Raw genomic sequence first — 26,097 nt, forward strand, 5'->3', positions numbered from 1 at the left:
CGCGCAGCGCATAGCTCTTTGAGCAGAAAGGTTATGTCGATGCCGCGGCTTGACATTTAAGAAGTTGCAGGTGGCTTAAAAACCAACACCAGCCTATCGATAGCGGGTGAGACAGATAGGAAGGCTCTGGCTAAAGTCACCTTCACACTCGCGTTGGCTTGGCCACTCGCCTCTGATAGCTTGCTAAGTGACTGACGTAATGTATCATGGCACTGGCATCACACCAGTATCCAACATCCACACGCTGCTGCAGTCTAGTCTCTGTGGTTCGTGATGGACGATACGAGCTGTTTACTTCAGCCCAGCCGCAACAGTGCAAACGTGTAGGCTACGACTCAAACCGAGTATAATGGATATTACTGTTTTGGCGTCATCAAGCGAATGCCCACGGGGATTTAAGAAAAACAACGACACGAAGTGCCAAAGCCGATGATGGGTTTATCGTTACCGGGATGGTGAAATCGGGCGCTAAAAATATTTAATGCTGTCTTGATCATTTCCTCTGGACGGACTGGACATTCACTTGACAGAGGGCACATAGGTTTCCTTTGGCCGAGGACTCGCGTCCCCAGGTCACTTCAACCATGGCCCTGGTAACGCTGCAGCGCTCCCCCACCCCGAGTGCAGCATCCACTGCCAGCACCGGCGCCAGCACCGCGGGGGAGGTAAGCGGAGGCGGAAAGCCGTGCAGGGACTCGGTAACAGAGGCAGAGCCGGGGAGGAAACGCCGTGGATGCGTGTAGGGACCGGGTATCTAACGGCAGGCCCTGACATTGATGCAGAGTTGATGGATAGAGATTGTTTAACCCAGCGATGTGCTGTTTTCCATTGCTGTCAAAATAACTAAAATACATCAGCTCGAGTGCATTGATATGACGGCACCTGCTTTAACAAAAAACCGTGACAAGCACTTTTAGAGGGCTAGTGCTAGCTGCTGTCGGCATTTAGAGCTGCATCTGATTTCAGGGATTAAATCGTACAATGCCAGCTAGCTTGAACAATGCATTTCTGGCGAAGTTGTAACGTATCCTGATGAAGCGATATTAATGTTGCATATGTTATCACCTATGGCGTTATGATACATTGAATATACAATGTAGCCTAATAACGCAAGAGTGATGGCTTAGAGTTCCGTTTTGGGACGTTACATTTCTATCAACAGCCTACGTTTTGCATGAACTAGCTGGGATTATCCAAATCCAAATCTCTTTTCCATGTCAACAATACAAAGTGATAGTCATATCATAATTACAGTTCTACACAGCTTTAGAAGTAGTCTAAACTGTAGGCTCGGTGCTGTTTTCATTTCACCCGTGATCAATGATTGAGACTATAGCTTGTATTTAGCACATCTGACGGCAGTGTGTTATTTGAGCCAAAACGTGTGTCTGTTTCTGCTTTAATGGCACAGATATAGCCTCAGATTTATATTCAGTTATCACTACCTTACATTATTTATTATGATCCAGGGTGGCCACACATGCAATATTGACAGACGTTCAACAGGGTGCGCCACCAGAACGTTGCTTGTGATGTTTTCAATACAGTGGGCAACATCTTATTTAATTTGAATAAACAGCGATATGGCATTACCTTAGGATAGAAAGTCATGGGTTGTAATTGGGTATTTGGGTCTTAATCTGTTAGGTAGGTTAATCTGATAAATTAATTTCGCAAATCATAAACGTGACGCTTAAGTAGAAATGGCAGTTGAACGATAGTTTACTTTATGATGGAGCCCATGTTGACCATGTAGGCTAATGGTAGCTTTACATCATATGCCATGACGCAGCACTCACACACATACAAACGGTCACAAACAGGCACGTCAGTGCAATAGTTGCTGGCTGCTCACTGTGCATACTGCCATGTTATCAGACCCGGGGGACTTCGCTGCAGCAATGATGTCATACTTACAGGGACCTCGCTGTTAGCCAAAAGTCGAGCTCATATTCCTTCTATGACTTTGGCAAGAATTCGGGCCGCCGTAACCTCCGAAAGATCTTTTACGCACAGCTTTACTGCAGCAAGAAGAAATACTAGAAACAGACTAATTAAAAATAATTTCTCAAAAGTAATCACTTTGTCAGCAGTTCTCTGAAAACAATTGCCTTGCCATGCCTAAGTGGCATGTCTTTATGTTAGTGCACCTTGTGACTACTGTTACAGAATGTCCTACTCAGCTTTATGATAGGCTACCTGTTGCAATAAGAAAATCAATAGGTTTCAATAGGCTATAGATCACCTCAAAGATCATATGTAGTCTCATAACACTGTGATGTACAACTCAGTGTGAGTCAGCTAGTGTGAAACTTTGATTCATATTCATAAGCAGTTATGTGACGATATCAAGTAAGTTAGTGATGGTGTTGGTTGGAGTGATGGTAGGATCCATTAGTAAGCGTAATATTAGATTACTCATTTGACTGTTGCCCTTGGAATCTAGAACAGAACATCATTGTCCTGACTGTTCCGTCTTGTGTTGCCTCTTCCTGCAGGATTTGGGGAGCGACGATGACCGAAAGGCCAATCAAAGGTGAGTGGAAGGCTTGTCTTTTCATCATTGGGCTGCTCTCCACCTTATGACGTTACGTCTGAGTTACCACTAAACATCTGTTGCTGTTGTTGTGGCTTGCTGATTGATATGATGTGTATGTAGCAGGGGTTTTCCTTGAATTTCCCCTTGGGGATCAATAAAGTATCTATCTATCGATCTATCTATCTATCTATCTATCTATTCATCTATCTGTCTATCTCCTTTAGCCTTTATTAAAAATAATTATGTTTAGTAGTGTGGGTCAGAAGATGGCTGGTGGCGATTGAAAGCACATGTGAATATTTCTGGGAAGCCTCACACTGCCATGCTTCTCTGTAGGTCTACAAATTCAGCCTTTTCTTCACTAAGAATCTATTATCAGGATCAGGAATATATTTAGCAAAGCGCTGATTATGACTTCTTCTTATGTCTATAGACAATGCCTCTGTCATCCTAAATTTTTCAGGATTTTGAAAAAGACAAAAACGAAAAGCAACGATTTTATTTTAGTGATCATACAGTGCCTAAGTGGACAAATCAGCACTAGTTCTTCCACTTTGAAAGTGTTATTGTGAACTGTAACAGGGTACACTGAATGCCCAGTATGATCTAAATGACATTATCCTGTGCATTAGCTCATTTCTCATGAAACACTGTGCGATCATTGGTTTTGAAGTATCATCAGAACGGGCCGCCTGGCAGGTGCTGCTGCTGCTGTTTGCTGTGTCAGGACGTGGTGCGGAGATATGGCCCTTCCACTCCAGTGTTCTCTCTCTCTCTCTCTCTCTTGCACGCAGCGTGGCAGGAGGTCTTGCATGGATCTGACTCGCTCGTACTAGCATCTCACATTCAAAATGGGCCTGACCCAACACACACACACACACACACACACAGTATACCCACACAAAAACACATACACACACACATGCATGCACAAACACACACATACACACACATACATACACGCACAGCAGTCAGTTGTCAGTGTGTGTGTGTGTGTGTGTGTGTGTGTGGATCTGGGCTGGCGGCTAACGGTTGTTGCATTGAGTGCGCAGCGTCGCTGCTCAGTCTGTGACTTAGATGCCAGGCAGAGATAATACTGACACTGCGTGTGGGCTGGGGAGCAGCGCAGCACAGAACAGCAGGAGCAACAACAGCTGAGCGAACATCCAGAATCAACCATCTTCATCATCGGCGTATAGATAGATAGATAGACAGACAGACAGACAGACAGACGGACAAACAGACAGACAGACACTCAGACAAACAAAGTGAGACTTCTGTGATCTTGAGTGAGTGTGAGGAGAGGGTCGAGATAAGAATTGCAGGATGCATCTTGTGGTGGAGTCTCCGAACGAAGCCATGCTGAAGGTGCTGCCCTATTTCGGCCACTCTCAGACGGAGATCTGCAGACTGTAAGGCTCTTTAATATACAATGCTGTTGGGGGTTGTGATGGTGTTTGGTTTGTGTTGACCAAACGTAAGTTCCAAGTCCAAAGCCAATCACTTATGCAGATGTTGTGTTTGTACTCAATATATATATGTTTTTTCATTGTATCTCAGATATCATACTCATAATCTTTTAATCGGGAGTCGTTTCAGTGTTATCAAAGATTTTAAATGTGATTTGCTATGTTTAACACTTCAGTCATATTATGGTAAATGCAGTTACAAACCTGCTCTAGGAAGTAGATTGAGAAGATAGATGGAATGCAAACTTTTGACTCTTGGACAGTTCTCAATAGTGCATTGTATATGTGTTGTGCATTCAATCATTATGGCTGAGGCATTTCTGTTTGAGCCCATGTCCATATGCTAAACAGATGTCCTGTCAGCATTTCTCAGAGGTTGTTACGTAACGTGCATTAGACACGACATTCCAAGAATTTCCAAAAAGTTTCCCAGAGTCAACCAATTGAAGTGCATCATTATTTACCAATCATCTTTTCTTAGAATGCATATGGGAAATGTCATCTTTATGTCCTTATCGTTATTAGAAATATAAAGAGATTGTAAAACGCTCCATGTTGCATGCCAACACAAGGCACTTTGTCATGCTCTTTTTGCTGGTGTGTGTCAGAGGTTTCAGCCGGTCATCAGTTCAGGAAACAAAGCCGGTCTCTGTTCAGTGTTCTTGTGAGGCGTTCAGCCTTCAGAGCTGGTACTCTTGTAGGAAGGGCCATCTTTGTGCTGCGGGGGCCTCGGTATCCGTCCACTTTGACCTTTTTTGCAGATCACAGGACAGCGGTTATTTCCTCAGGGTTGTAAACGCTTCCCAGTCATTTCCGTCATGGCTGCCAGGCATAAAAAAGACACAATGCCTCGTGTTCCTAAGGCCCTGTCATTCATTTAAAGAGGTTTACCCAGAGTTAACTTGTTATCTGCCAAAATTGTACCCAAAGAAATGGAATATAATGATCTGTTACAGCTTTCTACAGCTTTTCATCAGCCTTTGTGTCTTATAAGGTTGTTTTTTTCTGTTTGTTTGTTTTTATGAAGACACTTGCCGGATACTTTATAACTAGTGAAAGATCTTGCCTGGTCGGTTGGTACTGGAATCTCATTTGAAATAAAGTGGATCTTCCCCTTTGATGCATCTGGCGTGTTCTCAAATGGGTACAAATACTGTGGTGTCAATGACAAACATATCAGTTGAGGATGCAGCTCTTCTAATTAGCGAAGCAAATTAGACATGAGGGCTGGCGATACAGACCATTTCACCCCCATTCTGTCCTCATGTGCATTTTTACAAATGAGGGTCATTTGTCCTTGTCCCTGCTTTGGGGGTGGTGGTGTGTATGTGTGTTTGTGGGGGGGGGGCGTGGCTGCCCAAATGGCGTAATCATCTTTTCTGTTCTCGCTGTCCATTGCATTTCAGCCTCAGTGAGAGCTTCTTCATGGTCAAAGGGGCAGCGCTGTTTCTCCAGCAGGGCGGCAACAGCAACACACAGGCACCCAGGACCCCTACGCACCACAAACACGCAGGTACGTCAACTCAGCCTGCGTCTGTGGGTCACCCAAGTCACCTGAAGCTTTCTACATGGTAAAATATCTACTTACTGCTGTTTGGTGAAACGTTCGTTGTTCAATAGCAGTATATAGTCTTTTGATAGTTTTTTGCAATATAGTGCAGAATGAATGCAGCAATGTTATTCCACATAACATAATATAAGTATTAACATGCAGCTTTGATAGCCATACTGAAGAATAGCATTGAAGTCAGATGTAGCTCAAAGAACACGAATCTTCAGAGCATGCGCCATTACCACAACAACAGTGTATTGTTTGAGTCCCCCGATTTCCAATGCCGATTTTGGTTCTTTTCTCTGATTTTGATTCTTGTCCTAAAATCCAAGGCATTTTTAGAGTTTACATCACTAAGTGTACACTTTTATCAGTCAAATACTCGATCTGAAGAGTTTTGATTTCCCCTGTGAATCGAAACATAGAGAACGTCATTGACAAGAATGACCAGTCTGAACAACAACAAAAAAAGAGACAAAGGCACTATGTATGATCTCCGCATTACCACATTATGTAATGAATTGGATTGAACACACTGTCCAGCCTCCTTTTGGTCATAAACAAAAGGAGGCTGGCAAAATGGCAAAATAAACTTAAAGATAGGAGGGTTAGGTTAGTTAGTTCAGTTCAAAGTTCAGTCATGCCCTGAATACTAGGTTGTAAGAGATATGCATACTATTCTTGTATGTTCAAACTTAATTATATACTGACAAATAATGGCAAGTTGAATCTCCAACAATTCTTACCCAGCACGTAATCACACCACATATCACCCAGAACATATCGCCCTGCCAGATATATCCCATTATGCTCACCACACTACTCATTGGTTGCCCAGTAAAAATATGTCAAATGAGCAGACAGATGAAGATTAATAGGTTTTATAGTGTAGAATGCAATTTTGGAATGTGGAATGACCAAATCAATTATTGCAAATCATTGCTCTCCCAGGCCAATCAATTCTTAATAAGTTGTTTAATTAACTTAATGTAGCAAGGGAGCTTTATGTGCACAGACCTTTGGCACGTTGGACCCAGAACTCATTTCGAGAGCTGAGGGTATTCCACAAATATTACAGTCCGGTGATGACTGCACCTAAGGACATCAGTTCAAATCCCATGCTACACACATGTTGAAAATAATCTATCTTGTAATTGTACTTTAAGATGTTGCGGATAGAAGCATCTGCTAAATGAATGCATTTGATTGTGAATGTACAGTATGTCAGTGTGTACTCATAGTGTGTTTCTTGCAGGTGACTTACCACAACACCTGCAGGTAATGATCAACACCCTTCGCTCTGAGGATCGCATTAAGCTGGTAAATATTCTTCTATACTGTTAATTACATCCCACCAAACAGATGCCTTTTAAAATATTTTGTTTCAATTGCAGACTTGTATGTACCTAGTGTCCCCCCTTACAGATTAATTAATATCTATCAACAATTTGCAGATGTCTCAGATTTACTGTGGTCATTGTATATATAGCTTCAAATTCTATTTTTTATTTTTATTTGGAATTGAAATGCTGGATTTTGCTATGATGAGCCTCGTTATTCTACTCTACTGAGAACCCTGTGGTGCTGAAATGGACAGTGGTTCTCTAATTACTTGTGAGAATTCTCTTGAGTAATCTTTTTCGTTCTTTCCTTCTTTCTCTCTCTCTCTCGCTCTCTCTCTCTCTCTCTCTGTGTCTGTCTGTCTGTCCATCTGTCTGCCTGTCTTTCTCTCAGGCTGTCAGGTTGGAAAGTGTCTGGTCTGATCGTGTGCGATACATGGTCGTTGTTTACACAAATGGGAGGCAAGATACGGAAGAAAACATTCTTTTAGGCATGGATTTCACAAACAAGGACAGGTGAGGAAGAAGTCACTCAACTAGAATTCTGTTCTAAAGACACTTTCAAAATTACTCAAACTTCCTTTTTGATGATGTGGGATGTGGACATGAGGAGAAACTTGGGTTACCCCAAATTCTTTTTAAGACCAAAAGGTCTGTAATTGAAAAGAGAGACGCGAGACTTATTACTGATTGATAGGGTATTATTGGTGTATAAAAGGTATTTCAGAGTTATTCTCTAAACTAAGTCTCAAGCTCTGACTGCTTGGTTGGTCATAGGCCCGCTTCTGCTAGGTGATTCACGTTCTTTGGTAGAACCATCATCTTTACTGCATCGATATTCATTCATTTGTTAATGTTTGGATTTGTACAGCAAAAGTTGTTCCATTGGGATGGTTTTGCCTTTGTGGAGTGACACCAGTATACACTTGGATGGTGATGGGTGAGTGCCCTATCTTGTTATTTGTTTAATGTGGTTTAATCTGTTATATGAATTTGGTTTGGAATGTAATATTTTGATTTTATGACTGGACATGTATGCATGCCAGATCATTCTACTTTTATCACTGAGCGGAAATACATCAAATTACCTGCTGTAGGTGGTATGTTGCAAATATGTTGCACTAAAAGGCATTTTAAAGGGAAACAGTTGATTTTTGTCCTTTTTTGCTTTATACATTGTCGAAGAGATAATTCATGTACTAATAAAAATAGAAATCATAATCTATATGTTATAGAATAGAAATCATTATCTTTATAAAATATACTATATGAATCTACTAATACTGCAAAACATTTTAAGGACAGAATTGTGTTACTGTGTTCATGTTTTGTTCATCAGTGCACTAGACACGTTTATCTGATAATTCATGATCCAGCATGGATGTCCTGCGGTTTTATTTCTTCTCACCCACAGAGGCTTCAGCGTGAACACAGCTGGACGTTTGCATGTCTTCAAACCGGTGTCTGTCCAGGCCATGTGGTGAGCAGAGCACTTTTCCCAGACTCTTGTTTTTCCGTACACTTTGTTCTATTTTGAAATGACCCAGAAATAACCGAAATCTTTAAATATCAAACACCTCGGCCAATCAGGGGAGGCAAAAAGGCCGAATGATTTCACTGCAGGACTTGATTGGTTTGCCAGAGCGGAGACAGTAGAAATTTGTGATAATGCACCCTCTGCTGGTTGCTAGGCAGACATGCCGTGGCAGGAAGGAAGTCAGATCTGTCCATTGTCACCAGCGAGGGGAGGGGGAAGGGGGTGTTTGCTGTAAGATAAGCTGTTGGAGCGGGTGTGGCCATATTTGGTTTCTTTCTTGTGGCAGTATAGGACTGCTGATGGAATTTTCAAGCAGTTGTTTCAGCAAATGAATTTCCTTGGTGGGAAACCAATGATTCTTTTGTATTTTATATCTTACAAGCAAAACACTGTCTGTGATGATATTACATTCTATTACAGTTTTTCTTAGTCACTTTGGTGCTTTTCTCAGATCAGAGTGAAAATTCTCATAACTATTAGTTCAACCTCCACAACATTTAGTCATTTGTGTACATCATAGTAGCAATTTCTCCTTCCTCTGAACAAATTGCAAATGCTTTTGGACATGTATCAGTATAAGTAGGTATAAGTATAAGTATATATAGTCTTTTGATCCCGTGAGGGAAATTTGGTCTCTGCTTTTATCCCAATCCGTGAATTAGCACGGAATCAGCACACAGTGAACACACAGTGAGGTGAAGCACACACTAATCCCGGCACAGTGAGCTGCCTGCAACAACAGCGGCGCTCGGGGAGTAGTGAGGGGTTAGGTGCCTTGCTCAAGGGCACTTCAGCCGTTCCTACTGGTCGGGGTTCGAACCGGCAACCCTCCGGTTAGTCCGAAGTCCGAAGCGCTATCCAGTAGGCCACGGCTGCCCAGTATCAGTTGCTTTCATACAATTCTCTGCTGTTTTATAACATTATCATTTGCTTATGTCATGTCAGTCAAAATGAACTATACATATGGATGCTGAATAGTCGTTCCCAATAAAACTAATAGTCTTCATTTCATTGCTTGAGCCTAGTTATCTAGTTAACTAGTAATCAAATTCTGTCACAATGCTGTAGAATTGCAAAGAGCATATACAGTAAAACTGTGAAACGTACATATTCAGTGTCTTGTACTCACTTACTCCCCTAACTACAGCAATTTGTAACTTTACTGTAGTTTTCTGTACTGTATAGTGCTGTCTTGAGCATTTTCAGGTAGTGTCACTGAGTTCTGACCTTTTTTTGCATGGGAAAACACTGAGAGCATAAACTGTCGTAATGAAAACATGACAAAACCATTTGACTATCTTGTTCATTAACGATGGTGTCAAGACTTCTCATTTTGATGACACTGGCAGTTTCATTGACATAAATACTTGCTTTTGAGGAATGGACTATCCATTTTGAGCAAGTGACATGCTTTTGCAGGTTATCCACTAGGTTTTGCAGTTTGTACTATTTGTTTTGAGAACTGCTGTGCAAATGTTAATAGTGATGTGAGAAAAGCACCAAAGCGACTGAGAAAAACTGAGAAAAGCAGTGTTTATTACAGAAGAAATAAAAACAGAAATAAAATGTAAATTTATTAAAACTAAGTTTTGTTATATTAAATATTTGAATTTAATTCTAATTTACATTCATATGTACTGGAATATTTCTTATGAATAATGATAAATGAATGTGCATCTTCTGCAGAAGGCGTTAATGTGTGTTTGCAATGTCTTAAGAGTGGTCAAATCCCTCTGCTTCACTGTCTCTCCACTGTGTTGATATGTAGACCCAATCTAACTCACCGGGCCCTGATGCTCACTCACTCCTTAGGAGCCAAATTAGCTGAATCAGCTGTTTTATATTGGGGCTGCCATTTCATTCCACAGAAGAGATTAACTCAAAAAGATAACTTTGGGACATTTCCTTCAGTAATAGTGCAGTCATATTAGAAGGGAGTAGACTAAATATAAATTAGTGTTGTTGTGAAGAACAGTAAACCACAAAGGCCTCACTTTAAAGTTTGTGTGTGTGTGTGTGTGTGTGTGTGTGTGTGTGTGTGTGTGTGTGTGTGTGTGTGTGTGTGTGGTTGTGTCCAGGTCCGCCCTGCAGGTCTTACACAAAGCCTGCGAGGTGTCACGCAGGTACAACTACTTCCCTGGCGGGATGGCGCTCACCTGGACAGGCTACTACGAGAGCTGCATCTCCTCAGAGCAGAGCTGCATCAACGAATGGAATGCCATGAGCGACCTGGAGACCACTCGGCCTGACTCGCCCACCATGTTCACTGACAGGTAGCCAGTCGTCATCGCACTCACTCCTAGACCCCTCATTTAAAGGAGGGGTAAAGTGTCCTGTCATCCAAGTCATCCAATGAGTAAAGTGTCGTGTGCCCGAACTAAAACTGTCATGTAGCATGTGGAAGCATTGAGCTAGGTTAATCCACTAATGTTTGTGCTTCGGATCTTGCTCATTGTATTGAATTAGCAAATAGATTTTGCTTTGTTATTAGATAAGCTTTTGTTAGACATTGGACTTTGCACTTTGCCCACTACAGTATTTAAATTAGAACCCGTAGAGTGAGTCTTATCCTCTATTAAATTATGTCACCCTTTCATGTTTTTGCCTACAATTCTAAAAGGGGGCTTGAGGTCTAATATTTTGTAGCATTTATCAGGCCTTGAATTTTTTTCTTGAATGTTACACAACACCATGGATAGTTTTGAATATACTCTTTTCAATAAGTCTCTGTAAACTTGACTAAATGTCCCCTCTGTGGCCTACATGCACAATGATAAACCCTCAAGCATAGTAAAAATAGAAATACACTCGAGATATGCTGGCCTTGTTATGACCGCATGCGCTTGTGTGTGTGTGTATGTGTGTGTGTGTGTATGTTGGCAAGGCCGACGGAGAGAGAGCGAACCGAGTGTCTTATCAAGTCCAAATTACGCACTGTCATGATGTTCCAGGATCTGGAGAATGTCACCTCAAAGGAGGTAAGTGATTGTGTCAGATCTACAAAATACTATCAAATCATGCCAGATTTAAAAAAAGATAAGTGATTGTGTCAGATCTACAAAATGCTATAAAATCATGCCAGATCTGATCTAAATTGCTGTACTGATGAGAATACACATTTCTGTTATCCCTACAAAAACTAGATGTACCGCCGAGCGGTACAAAATATGACCGCCGCCCAGTCCAGCACATTTTTTCCACAAAAATAAATCACACTGAAAGGCCTATATGATTCTAACTGTCTCACTAAATTGCATTATCCACACTCAATTCTCACTGGTATCTGCTAGACAACAAGTACCAAAACATGATTAGTTCATAGATTTCACATGTAAAATTCATTTTATACAACCCCACCCCCCATCTTGCCTGTTCATAATTCTGAGAAATTCTTGAATTGTGTGCATGTGTGCGTGTACATGTTTATGTTTATGTGTGTGTGTGTGTGTGTGTGTGTGTGTGTGTGTGTGTGTGTGTGTGTGTGTGCTTTGTGTTTACCTGCGTATGTGTGTTTGTGCATGTGCATGCATGCGTACATATGTCTACTGTGTGAGTATGTGTCATACGTATGATTACTGTGAATGTATGTGTGTGTGTGTCTGTTTATGCACATGTGTGCACATGGAATGGGTTAATGTGACCCCTGGAGGGAAACATAGGCATCCTATGGCCCTACGGTTCTCGAGATATTCACAGAAAACTGTGTCTGCCCTACCCTCCTTTCGGGGGGTCCAGTACAGCGGGGGGGCTACAGATCAAAACGAAAAACGATAGTTCCATGCTATCCATGTGGGGTTACATGCCCACCAAGTTTCGGTACCCGGTCTTTCAGTGTCCGGGAATCCTTGTTGGTATCGGTCACTAAATGTACACATAAATTATTTTATTGTAAGCCCCCCATGAACGAAAGTTCACAAAACTTGGCATGCATTCGGAGGGTGTCATAATGATCCTACACTTTCAATTTCGTGCAGTTTTGACCATATCAGCCAGAGATATTGTGATGAAAACACCTCATTTTTGCTTTTTAATTTTTTAACTAGGTGGCTTATACATGAAATAAGTGGTAATGGGATGGGTTGACATGCCCCTTAAGACCAACATACAAAAAAAGGTGGACCTCCTAGGCACTACGGTTCTCGAGATATTCACAGAAAACTGTCTCCGGCCACCTACAGGCCAGTTGGTGTATAGTAACATAAATTAATTTATTGTGTGGCCCCCCATGAACGGAATTCCATGAAACTTGGCGTGCATTTAAAGGGTGTCATAATGATCCTACACTTCCAATTTCGTGCAGTTTTGACTATGTTAGGTCACAGATACCTGCGATTACAACACCTCATTTTTACTTTTTTGTGTTTAACTAGGTGGCGCTATACATGAAGTGAGTGGTTATGGAATGGGTTGACATGGCCCCTTGAGATCAACATACAAAAAAAAATGGTCCTCCTAAACCTTACGGTTCTCGAGATATTCACAGAAAACTGTGTCTGCCCTACCCTCATTTCGGGGGGTGCAGTCCAGCGGGGGGGCTACAAATCAAAACGAAAAACGATGGTTCCATGCTATCCATGTGGGGTTACATGCCCACCAAGTTTCGTCTACCCCGGTCTTTCAGTATCCCGGGAATCCTTGATGGAAATTTGGACATGCGAAAAAGAAAAAAAAAAGAAGAAAAAAAAATCTGACTAAACCTATATGACCGCCGCTTCGCTGCGCGGCGGTCATAATAACTAAGATCATCTTGAAGTACTGTATATGCTATGATGAAGTATTTGGTATATATTGTAAATAAGCCAAATTGTCATATGTCTCTATGAAATGGACATTGTGATGAAGGTTTGTCATATCATTGTGATTGTTTATAAAATATCTTTGTTTATGAAGCATATGTGCCACAATGCACCTACTTTAAAAAGCCCTTTCAGGCCTTGTAAAAACATGGTAAGGCAAAATTTCTCTCATTCTCCCTTCAGATTCGCAACGAGTTAGAACAGCATATGAGCTGTAACCTCACGGAGTACAAGGAGTTCATTGACAACGAGATGTTACTCATCCTGGGCCAGATGGACAAAGCCACACTTATATTTGACCATCTCTACTTGGTGAGATGTCTCACATGGTCTTACATGATAACATGTTAAGCCTGTTGTCTCACTGTCTTACATGATAACATGTTAAGCCTAGGCCTGTGCAGTAATCCATCCCTGGGGGGGTACTGTTCTTTTCTGATCTATTAGGACACATATTTAGTTTTTATCAGTACTCATCTGTGGTGATAACCTCTCCTCTAGGGCTCTGAATGGAATGCCTCTAATTTGGAAGAGCTGCGAGAGTTGGGGTATGTTACAAATCCTGAAGTCACTCTGGAGTCCACATTAAAACTTGCACTTAAACAGACACATTCCAAATGGATTCTCATTCTGAAAGAATAACAATACAGACTTTTCATAAGTGACATGATATTGTGATTTTATTTTGTTAATTCATTTTTTTCTGAATTGCATCCAATGCATTTTTCCTTGTTTTGGATTTAGGGTTGGATACATCCTTAATGTCACCAGGGAGATTGACAACTTCTTTCCCGGCACATTTGCATATCATAATGTACGAGTTTACGACGAGGAGGCAACTGATCTGCTGGCTCATTGGAACGACACCTACAACTTCATTGTCAGAGCCAAGTAAGTTCACAGGCTTTCAGATTATACTCTATATAATAGTATACACACAGAATCAGAACCTTGCATGTAAGGCCTGTTGCAGTGTAAAATGTATCAATGAGAGTATCAATGATATTTCAGAGGTGGTATAAAATCTGCTAATGCTGTTCACACACCATTGATGAACATTTATGCTCATTGTTGTGGCTCATGATATTGCAAGCATAGAATGTTTTTAAATTAAGTATATGGCTGTTGGCATGGTGTGCTTTTACTGAATATTTTTAAAGGAAAAATGGATTTTAGAGCTGAAGTGTGTGTGTGGGTGTATGCGTGTGCGTGCGTGTGTGTGCATGTTGTTTGCAGGAAAAATCAGTCGAAGTGTCTGGTACACTGTAAAATGGGTGTGAGTCGATCAGCTTCGACGGTGATTGCCTACGCCATGAAGGAGTACGGCTGGTCCCTTGAGAAGGCGTTAAACTTTGTCAAACAGAAGAGGAGCATCGCCTGCCCCAACTCTGGCTTCATGAGACAACTGGCAGAGTACGAGGGCATCCTGGATGCCAGGTGAGGGCAGACGTCCAGTACCTAAGCGGCAGGGTTCCTGGACCTTAGCGTCAGGGTTCCATTACCTCAGCGTCAGAGTTCCAGCACCTTAGCGTCCGAGAACTAGTACCTCAGTATCGGAGTTTCAGTACCTTAGCATCAGAGTTCCAGTGCCTCAATGTCAGAGGCCCAGTATCTAAGTATTAAAATTTGAGTACCTCAAATAATTACTGCACAAATAATCACTCTAAAGTTTTAGTGAGTTTAAAGTGAGTTTTTGGCTTTCGACCAGTGTTCTGCAGAATTAAATGATTTTATCTTTTAATGTTTTCACAACAGCCTTGGATTCATTGATTTTATGCAACATCACATGTTGAAAGTTTGGCATGGTTAATCATTGTAACCGATGTAACAAAAGCATGTAACAAAACTGATCGATGATGAGTGTGTACAACAGCAAGTGACCACTGTACATTCCTTTTCCTCCTGTTTTTTTGCTCTTCAGCAAACAAAGGCACAATAAGCTGTGGCATCCTGAGGGAGGGGGTGATGAGATGCCTGAGGGTGGCGGCCCGGAGGGGGAGCCCGGGGAGGGGGAGGAGTGGCTGCGGGAGGGAGGCGCTGCGTCCGCGTCTCCCCACTGCTGTGGCGGTGGCGGAGGAGGAGGAGCGGTGGAGATGGCGCCGCTGGACCAGCTGAACTACAACTACTACTTCCGCCGGCTCTCGGACACGGCTCTGGACAGCGAGCCCTCGACGCCGGTGCGGGGCCCGCCCCTGCTGGGCCTCGATCGCGTCTTCATCGAGATCGAGGACGTGGAGCGAGACGCGCTGCTCGACGACGACGGCTTCCCCACGCCCACGCTGGGCCCGCCGCTTGGCGAGGGGACGGCGGCGCAGACCTGTGGCCGGCTGGAGCCACTGGAGGACATGCGTCTGCGGCTGGAGTTCAGCACGGTGGAGGAGGAGGACGAGGAGGAGGCGCAAAAGGAGGAGGCCGAGATGGCGGCGCTCGCCAGTGGCGCAGCAGGCGAGGATGGCGGCGCTGTGTCTCGTTCTGCGTCGGGGACCTCGCTGTCCAACCTGAACCGCTTCAACAACGAGAATGCCAATAACAGTAACCGCCTCGCCAACAAGCGCAGCTGCCCACCTACCTTTGACGTGAGTGGGTCCTCCAGATTGATTTCAGCCAATTACTATTTAATGATGTTTGACTGTCTTGCATGTCACCTTGAACAACCCATCAGAAGTCTATGGGCTTTTTGCCATTCCATGCCATATCAACAGTACTAGTGCAGAACAGGCCAATTAGAAAAAATGCATAATTTTGACTAGGGATGGGCATACCGGTAATTAATCAACGATCGATAGTTGATCATTAAGAATTTCGTCGATCACGTTAATTTGTTGTCGATTAAACTAATGCAGGTTGCGTTACATAGTGTGTCTTGAAGCAATTAAATGAATCACTGTGTGGCAGCAATTAAACATTGCAACACCCGCGGACAATATTTGATGCTATAGGCTACTCAGTTACCTACAAGTTTCCGTTTTGATTTATGAAGAGTTCACGGTGAAGTGTGGCGTGGGAATATTTTATCGTTTAAAAAACGATAACGTTAGTTCACTGCAAACACTGCGATGTAGCCTAAAAATTGCCTATCACTATCAGTGCACGAGCAATAGAAGACATTGTTTCGATTCAACTCAATGAAATAAGACCTCTTAATATTTTATATTGTTGGTTGGTTGGTTGGTTGGTTAGTCTCCAACACGTCGCTCTCAAGCTCAGTCGCTTGCCGTCCCCTTCTGAGCTTGCAGGCTGAAGCAATAGGCCTAGGCTACTACTACATTTAAACACAATTGTTGCCGCAACTGGAGGCATTACAGCCTATGAATTTAATAAAGTAAATCATGCAATTCAAACTCAATTTAGGCTACGCAATAAGGTTTCCAACACAGCACAGCGCACGTTTTGAATGAATGAAAGCGGCTGCCTTGTCTTGCAATAAACAGCGAGTGAAAATCTCGACTCTTTCAACTACATGAAATGTAATAGTGAGCCATCAAATACCTCCCAGATTTCAGTGCTCATCATTCCCAACATTGAGGAATATAATCAAACTGCCCAAAAGTAAATTAAATCCCAAACCAAACGGAAAATCTTCTGCTTTTCATAGCGGTATGCGCTCCAAACGAAATACGTCTCACAATAAAACGCATGTAGAAATAAAGGCCTGCTCAATATAGCCCACGTCTGCCCCAAATAAAGCCCTATGCTTTGCGCAGCTTAAGTAAATAAAAGACCCCGGCCATAATTTGAGGATTTACGGCAGTTATTTTTTTTATGAGGCTTTGTTAAATAGCCTAATTAATTGTTATAGGCTAATCTCTCACCCTCTTTCTCGACTCCATAGTTTTGAGTGACATTTTGACAAAACCTGTCAGATCTAAGCATTATTATGTTTTTGGTTAAGTTATTTTTTAACATGATTCTTTTTTTATAATTTATTAATTTGGAACAAACGAGGGTCTCTGTTTAATCTGAACGCCGGCTCGGCGGCATTCCGCTGCTTTAGAGCACCGCAGCGCTTAATATCTTCAAATTTAGCCTAACCAAACGTCCAGTTTAACTGCCACAAGTTATTTTTCTTGTGATAAAGATCTCATCGAGGAAAAACAAGCTGTATTTTTGTATTTTCATTGCATTTTTAAATGTATAAAAAGTTAAATAAATAATGAATTTTAATATAGGCCTAGAAATATTAATGATTAATCGATAGTCGATCGTTAATTCTCCCAACGATTGACTAAGAAAATTTAATCGAATGCCCATCCCTAATTTTGACATAGAAACTCATTCTTTACGGTACCACCCCAAGAGGTTACATTAACATGTAACAGCCCAAACAGCCAAAAAGGCCATCAAGGCTACCTTTTCAACACATAGGGGCATCAAGGCTACCTTTTCAACACATAGGGGCATCAAGGCTACCTTTTCAACACATAGGGGCATAAGTGGAGAGGCCAGGGCAACATTAGAAATGTCAAAAGCTGAGAGGCTGCAAGAAGCTCAGGAATTTAACAAGTACTGAAGTGCTCAATGGTGAAAGGTTTATTATTTTTGATTCAAAGAATGCAAGAAATGCTAGTTTATTGTTTTTCTTAACATTCCAGTTAAGGGGAAGGTTTTTCTGTTGACATTTTTCTCTGGTTATTCTGTGAGCAGTTCATATTTGCTCTTTCTGAACATGCATGCAAGCCATCAATATGCAAGAGTATGCATAGAATTGCAATAGGAAATATTTATTTGAAAGCTACAACATGATCCTACTTACAGATATTGGAACAAAATGCACACTTGCAAAATATTTTATTTATAGTCTACTTATTTTTTAAATATCAGTCATGCTGGGATTTTTTTGGGATTTGTTAGATATGATAGATATGATTGATATTGTTTCAGTGTGTGGTATGTCATTTCCTTGTCTTTTGCACTGGAACAAACACAACCCTGACCATACATTTGTCTCCGTGTGTCTTCCTCTGTTTAGGACAGTGCTAGCATCAGAAACCCTTACAAGGTGAAGCCCTCTTACCAGTCGTGCCGGGACTGTCTGCGCCTGCCGTCGAATCGGCGATGCGAGCGCTTGGCCGGGGGGCGCACCCACCGCCTTAATCCCCCACGCCACTCCGCGCTTCCCACCATATCCATCGAGCCCCCGCGGGCAGCGGCGGCCAACCCCTTCGCCCCTTCAACCACGCGCCCCTCACCCTCCTCCTCCTCCTCTGCCCACATGCTTCAGATACCAACGGCCAGCTCCCGTCCCCCTCCCGCCCAGCCCCCCTGCAACCACTTGTGTCGCTGCGGCCGATGCCCTCGTTGTGCCAGTCGCGCTCTCCCCGGAATGGCCCCTCTCCCGATGGCGAGCCTGGAAGCGTACCGTCAGCAGCTGGTTTCGCCCATGAGCTGCGAGGAGCTCCAGCGGGACCTGCAGCGCCCCCTGGAGGCGGAGGACCTGGAGGAGCTGCAGGAGGAAGAGGAAGAAGAGGAGGCGGAAGAGAAGCGAAGAGGACGGCAAGGAGGAGCGGCGGCTAACACAGGGGCCATCAGTGAGCTGACGCTGCTCCAGCTGAGTCTGGACAGTGGAGAGAGGCCAGTCGTGGAGCTGCACCAGGAGGCCCTGTCTATGAGGCCAGTCGCAGAGCTGCACCAGGATGCCCTCGCGTTGACGCCAGCGGCAGAGCTGCACGAGAAGGACTCGTCGGGACATGCGGCGCTGACCACTGGCCTGGTGCGGCAGCGTCTGGAGCAACTCTCCAGCCTGCCTCTAGAGGATGCCCTCCCCCGAGAAACCCAGCCCGAGCTGATGGACGTCGTTAGGACTGGGGAGCAGACAGCGCCCCCTGGGCCTGTGGAGGAGATGGAAGTGGACGCCGGCAGTGGCAGCATCGGCGTTGTCAGTGCCCAAGCTTTGGAGACTCCGGTTCTTTCACCAGGCGGAGCGCTCCTGCCCTCCTCTCCACTCGGGTGCTCCCTGACCCGCAGCTCCAGCAGCGACAGCCTTTCCAGCCTCGCCAGCGTGCGGGGAGGTCAGCCGGGGCTGGTGAGGCAGCGGGCACAGGAGATCGAGGCGCGCATGCGGCTTGCGGGGCTTACCATTCCCTCCCCCCTCAAACGTTCCAACTCCCTAGCCAAGCTGGGAGACCTCATCCTCTCCACCCAGGACCTCTCATCACCCCCCTCCTCCCAGCTGTCCGACTTCAGCGGCGGGGAGCAGACGCCCCATTACCCTGCTCTCCGCCCCATTCTGGCCAAGTCCCAGTCTGGGGTACCTCAAAGCTGACTCTTTCTCTCTCTCTCTCTCTCTCTCTCTCTCTCTTTCTTTCCTCTCATTTTCAAAACAGCAGGTCCCAGTTACTGTTTGAAAACGTTCAACGAAACAATCACGAACTAGATCAAGATAACCTCGATGGGCTTCAGTCTTCTTTAATTGAGCAGACTGGACCCCCCCTGACTTCTGGATTCTGACAGTACTGTTATACACTGGTATTTAACGATGACCTTTGGTCATATTGGTGCCCCCATATTATGAACCTTCCAAAATACAAAATCCGGTCACCTGCTTCCAGTCCTCAGTCCCACACACATCAAGACAATCCAGCTTGTCAGCCTTCAATTACCTTTACACTTCACACTACAGGGCTGAGTGTGGCTGTAGTGGACGCCATGGAAAACTGACTTTCTCTGAGCTTTCAGCGACTCCTGATGCTCATGTTGTCGGGTGCTGAGGAGCTGAGGAAAAAAAGATTGATTGACACTTAATTTGATCACTGTTTCACCAGTACCCAACCCCGCCCCCACCTCCCCAGAGGAGCACTTAGCTCCGTGTATGTTTTGTCTTTTCTAATTCTCCTCTTTTCTTAGATCTGTGGTACCGTTTGGTGTGTGCGTCACAGTCAAACGGCATTGGCCCACAGCACTTCTTAACCATGTGGTCGAGCGGTCATGGGAGGAAGTGCGGAGCATTATGTAATCCCCCGGCTGTACTTCCTCCTTCAGTTCAAGCGTCAGACCGCACAACAAGCCCGGGGCTTCCAACAGTGTCTCCTCACATCCCACAGAGACCCTTAATGTAATTTACCTGCGGCCGTTTACGGCACAAAAATACTGCCTGTGTTGTGCAAAAGCTGCACATTTAAAAAGAACAAGAGGAACAAGGCATGTGAGTTACCCAGGCCAGGAAACTTAGTGGCGGCAAAGGACTGGAGCTAGAGAACAAATGTAACGTGTCTGTTTTAAGATGAATGTCCATCTCGCCATATACTCTCGCGCTTTGACCTTAGTCGTGAAAAATGCCGACAGTGCAACATTTGGTCTTGGCTAGAAAAAAAAAACAAGTTAAGTTCTGAGAAGTTTCCAAAAGCACAGACTTAAGTTAATCGTAACCCTTTTTACTCCAGATTTTTGTTTTCTCCTGCTTTGTATTTATTGTTGTGTTTATTTATTAGATAAACAGATTGTATTATTTAATATATGTATCAGAACACCTGTATGCAACTTAACACTGTTTACGTATGGTACCTAGTCGTATGCTCATAGTTTGTTTAAAGAAGCTTCGGAGAGAGATGCCACTGGTACTGTGAATGCTTAGGTGCAATGGGAAAGCCATGGAAAACTAAAGACTGAAAGGTGTTCAGATTGTGTGGGTGTGTGCATGTGTGCCATGCCTGGACCATACATACCTGTGAGAAGGAAATCAAATCACTTATTGTCTTCAAATCAGATCTTTTTGACTGTGATCTGGTTATATTTTTTGCGTGTTTTAAGTAGCATTACTTCACTATTTCCATTTTTTCTGTCATTTTCTGTAGACAGATTACATTTTTTTATTATCACAGGCCAAAATCAGAAAGCAGAAAATGACTCCACAATTATCATTTTGTCAACTGTTGTTGCCTAAAATAAAAGCTTTGATTGATGGGTTTCCCCCCAAGGCCATAAACCAAGCCATTCTCTACACTTAGTGGTAGGATCAGGACATTTTTGCCAATAATATACAGTAAATAACAACAGAAGTGAGTATGCCACTGTGCAGTATTTCTTAAATGGCAAATGATCCAAAATTGCATCACAATTTCACAAATTCAGTAATTGCATTGCGGAACGGTATAGAGAATTTGCTCTTTTGTGAAATTTAAAACTACAACTTTATATTCACTATAGTCAATCCTCTCAATAATTGCATTATTAACCATCAACAGTTGTGGGGTGTCTATTTGACATTCAAGTGATATTTCACAGGGATGCAGGCTACTCACTTCTGTTTATACTGTGTAAAGCATTATGTCTCTTAGCCATTGAATAGAAAATTCTGGTGCAACCTTTAAACCCTAACCCATGTGAACAGTTATCAACTGTCATGTGACAGAACTAAGATGTCGTATGATGATTATATGATGCACAACCCCATTTGCCATGCCATGCCAGCTTTTGAGTATATCAGCTTCTGAATCTTTAGCATATGTGTGGCCTCTCTTGGGTCTGCTCCATGTTTGCAGTCAGTGTACTGAAGGATTGTCGCTATCTCCATTACGGCTTATGTCACATTTATGCATAAGTGCCTTATGTCTGGCCATCAAGCCATTGCGTTGTGTTGGTAGCTTTGTGCACTCCAAAGCGGTCTCTGCTTCTTTTGTTATGCACTTGCTTCTTACCATCCTTCTGCTTACAGTGTTCTCTCTCTCTTTAAGAAAAAAAGGAAAAAAGAAAAAAAGTCACAAGATTTGTGAACCCACCCAAACTAGCATTAAGCATGGCTGCCAACGATTGAGATAATTTACGACACCCCTCTTCCCCACCCCACACTTGTGTATGCACACACGCACACACACACAGGATAGACTGTTGCTTATATTTTGACATTGTTTAGACCAAAGTCCTCTTTTGGTAAGGGGTATTTTGGAGAGCATGTGTATGTCATTGTTTGATTGTTTGGAGATTCAAATTCCAGACAGTTGGGTCATTGGCCCATCTTGTCTGACAATCCAACACCCAAGTTAACTGCACCTTAGCTGAGAAAGAGAGAGAGAGAGAGTGAGAGAAAGAGGTGAGACTGACAAATCATTCATGCCAAAAGTTGGAGGTATTTCACAAAGTTAGCTTTCTTTCATGAGCTACCCAGATTAATTTTCCACCGTGGAAACCTAAGGGGTGAAAAGTGCCATTTGGGTTTTCTTTCCTCTGTACAGATAGCTCAATAACTCAGAACACCAGCTTTGTGGAATACCTTGCAGGTTTGTGACACACTTTGGTGTTGACATATGGCAATCGCAGCTTAAATGAAAAGAAAAAAAATCCTTTTTTTGTTTTGTTTTGTTTTGTTTTTAATTTCTTAAATGGTATGCAAGCGTGAAAGAAATCAAAAAGCAAAATAAGCTTGCTTTAAGTGACTTCACTTTTTGTTAACATTAACTTTTTTATTTAAGCTGTGACTTTTTTGTATTACCACACTGTACATTGACTACGTTGAAAATGGGTTTCTTTTTTTTACATTTTGTTGACATTCTGTACTGTACTGTGTATGACTGAAATAAACAGTATCCTTTATGCATCAGCTGTCCAACTTTGTCTGTACGATACTGTCGGTAGACTACAGCCATTCCATTTAATTTCAACTCTGCAATTTCTCTAAAATATTAGCACCATTGTGCTGAGATTAAATAGGCTACTAAGTGGGAAATGACATGAGGAAGGGACGCGATCCTGCTCTCTGGTTGTCTTCTGTGTCCAGCATAGGTTTTGCTGAGTCTTTTGTCTCTGTGTGTGTTGGGTGAACTAAATGCGCGTACCGGGCAACAGTTATTGAATTAGGGAAATGTGGTCATTCACATCACGGGGATGGTAGGAAGAGTCTGGGAGCTTATCAGGCACAGGCTTAGCTCACACAGGAGTCTCTGTGGTCCAGAAACTGCTAGAGGCGAAGGCAGGAATATCCACCAAGCCTGGGTGAGTATTCTCTCTTAACACGGGACATTGCCTGAGAGAAAGACAATGACTGATTAGCAGTTTAGGATCATCATATAGTGCATTTATTTTGGGGTACTGACCTCGCAAGGACAGCAGACAGGTACTGAAACTTTTTGCTTTAACATTTTGGTGTTTTTGATTATGTTTCTGTTGTAAGGTAATGCAGATCAGTTCATAGTGTATAGAAGTATGACACTCAGAACAGCCAGTATGGAGTAGGCATATGGCTTGTATAAGCTGGTTGAAACTGTTACTATCTACACGCTGAAACAGTGTAACTATTAGTAGTAGTGTAACATTGGTGTCATGTGAAAGACTTCTGTTAAAGTAGTCTGTGATGTCAGTCGTGCAATGGAAAACACCTAGAGGCATTTAGTTATGCGTAGTTGTTGTCCGATAATAACAGGGTGAAGGGAGATCAAGAAACATGTGTTAGTGATGGATTTTTGAGCACACACAAATTTGCCACACTAATTATGTAAGATGTGTTAAGGCATTTCTCAGAAGCACAGAGCAGCTCATTCACGCTGTCCAAAAAGTTGCTCAGCGAGAATCATTAGCGTCGGAGATTACTGGGCACTAGCCCAGGACTGACAGGGAGACTTAAGGCCTCCAGGGGTGACTGACATGACATGTGCAGGATCGGTGCCTGGTTGTATCACCATCAGGAAAGCCACACCGTGTAACAAACCAGTAGAATGGGCATTCAACTCGTAGCCTTTTCTCCTGTTTAACCAGCACTATATCTGACAGTCTCTCTCTCTCTCTCTCTCTCTCTCTCTCTCTTTCTCTCTCTCTCTCCTGTCACTCCCGTCACCATGGCTATTTAAAAAGCAGCGGAGAAATAAAAAGTGCTATTTGGATATTTGGATCTGTTTTACAGCCTGTTTTATGTGTCTGTGCGAGAATAGCGCAGCTATATCCATTTCCTGTCACAGAACATGGGCACTGGAGAGTCACTTTGTCAGTGAAAGGGTTTATGTGTATTAATGTGAGATGAGTCTCCCCGGTTTGTTTGGCTTGATTGTTTTGCCTCTGTCGTGACTTTGCGTAATAGATACTTCTGTCCTCACATGATGTAGGAGAGGGGGATGAGTGTGTGTGTGTGTGTGTGTGTGTGTGTGTGTCAAGGGGACGTAGGGAATGAGGGAATTGGAAAAAGACGGACTGCTTGAGGAGTTAACAACTCCTCCTTGGTCAGGGAGGGACAAGCTTTGCAAAAATGGAATTGAATTCAATTTTACTTATATAGCACCAATAACAACTAAAATTGTCACAAGGTGGCAAAGAACAACTTCTTTTGTCAGGAAGAAAATTAGCCAACATGCTGGCCCTCTTTAGGATGTAAAAACAAAATAAAAAAATTGTTTCATTTTATCCTTTTGCATTAGTCAATGTCCATCCCCAATAGTCTATGATCTACTGGAGGATGTTCATCTTAGAATATGTTTGTGCCACCCCTATGCCAAAAGGAGAGGGTAGGGGGGAGCCTAACAACAGACTGTTGTTATGTTTTCGTCAGCTGCTGTCATTATGACAAACTGTAGACCCACATCTTAAAATAACCATTTAGATTTATGATCTAACATTATGTACTTAGAGCTTCACGTCACAAGTAGGGAAAAAAACAGTTTAGTATCGCCAGTTTTGTTTCACCTTTGACTCAAATCATAACCATTCTAGATCCTCTAAATGGGTTCAAATGGTAAACACAGAATGGGTCATAGCAGCTTTTCAACACCACTGAGGTCTAGAATAGAACAAGGGGCAATGAGACGGATAGACCAACAGGGTCAAGGACCCCAGCAACTCTCTCTGTCCTCAGTCTCTTGTCACCCACCGCCCAAATGAATGAATGTATCACATGCTGGCGCCTATGTCTTGGCAACACTTCAGTGAAGTGTTTTCAGTACACAAATGCTCAATTCACCAGGATGCCAGATAATTTGGTCTCTTACTGAGGAATATCTGCTGTCTCACAGGGTCTTCAACAGAAATTTCAACAGATTTTCTGGATTCCAAATAAATAAATTATTAAATAATTAAATAAAAGATTGTTTCATTAGTTGAAAAAAAAAATTCGAAGTGTTTTGCCACTCTTATAATTCTGTGTGGCATTTTGACATACATTCCAGAGGTGTGTCTTTAGAGTTCTGCCTTTGAATGACCTCACAGGGGGAAATCTATTAAATCCTCTGATAAAAATAACCAATGACTAGCCTTCCAAAATCCATATGCCTTTGATAGTTCCTTGTTTAAACAATTGCAAACCATCTTGTTTCTGAGTGATAGTCTTGGGCTGTAAAGCCTGAGATAAATCTTAGGGTATAGGACTCTTAGTAGCAGGTCAGATTAGCATTCTTTTATGTACTCATACTCAAGTCATCCAGACTCATTATACATTTCTGTGGCAGTCGTAATATGCAGTCCTCCATAAGTGAAATAATTTCCTTGATGGCCCAGACCTTGGGTTCACAGCCAGGCTAGACATGTCTGTTAGGCACCATTGTGTATATTTGGAGTCATACTCACCCAGTTCTCTCTCTCTCTCCTTTCTGGTTTTATGTGACCTTCGCACCCATTGACAGATCTTCTCTTCCAGTTGTCCTGCTTCCATTTTGGCCCCCTGACTCACTACAGTGAGAGCCTTTTTTAATTATAGACACCACTACATTCCTGAAATGCAGAAAGAGAGAGGGTAGAGAGAGAGAGAGAGAGAGAGAGAGAGAGAGAGAGAGACAGAGAGTGGGGGGATGTAGATAAACTCTAATGGCATGTCAGCCCCATGTCACCGTCAGGTGGTCCTAAAGCCTGGCCACAGGTTGAACAGGAACATGCACTGATGTCTGTTTTCCACAGGAGATATGGGGCAGAAGCAGGACAAGCTGTCCAGCACGGAGGGAGGCTCCCCCACCAGCG

General features: G+C 43.0%; 1 protein-coding gene across 1 annotated transcript; it reads left to right on the forward strand.

The window, feature by feature from the left end:
• Window positions 1-27: 27 nt before the first annotated feature.
• On the forward strand, window positions 28-22,762 carry ssh1b (slingshot protein phosphatase 1b). Its single transcript, XM_048258528.1, has 15 exons — window positions 28-665; window positions 2,499-2,536; window positions 5,415-5,521; window positions 6,816-6,880; window positions 7,295-7,416; window positions 7,772-7,840; window positions 8,315-8,380; window positions 10,516-10,710; window positions 11,322-11,415; window positions 13,417-13,545; window positions 13,735-13,781; window positions 13,978-14,124; window positions 14,470-14,670; window positions 15,155-15,809; window positions 18,203-22,762. The coding sequence occupies exons 1-15, from the start codon at window positions 585-587 to the stop codon at window positions 19,493-19,495; spliced, it is 3,309 nt and encodes a 1,102-aa protein (XP_048114485.1). The 5' UTR covers window positions 28-584; the 3' UTR covers window positions 19,496-22,762.
• The last annotated feature ends 3,335 nt before the right edge of the window (window positions 22,763-26,097 follow it).

The sequence above is a fragment of the Alosa alosa genome, chromosome 12, assembly GCF_017589495.1.
Source record: "Alosa alosa isolate M-15738 ecotype Scorff River chromosome 12, AALO_Geno_1.1, whole genome shotgun sequence".
Lineage (NCBI taxonomy): Eukaryota > Metazoa > Chordata > Actinopteri > Clupeiformes > Clupeidae > Alosa > Alosa alosa.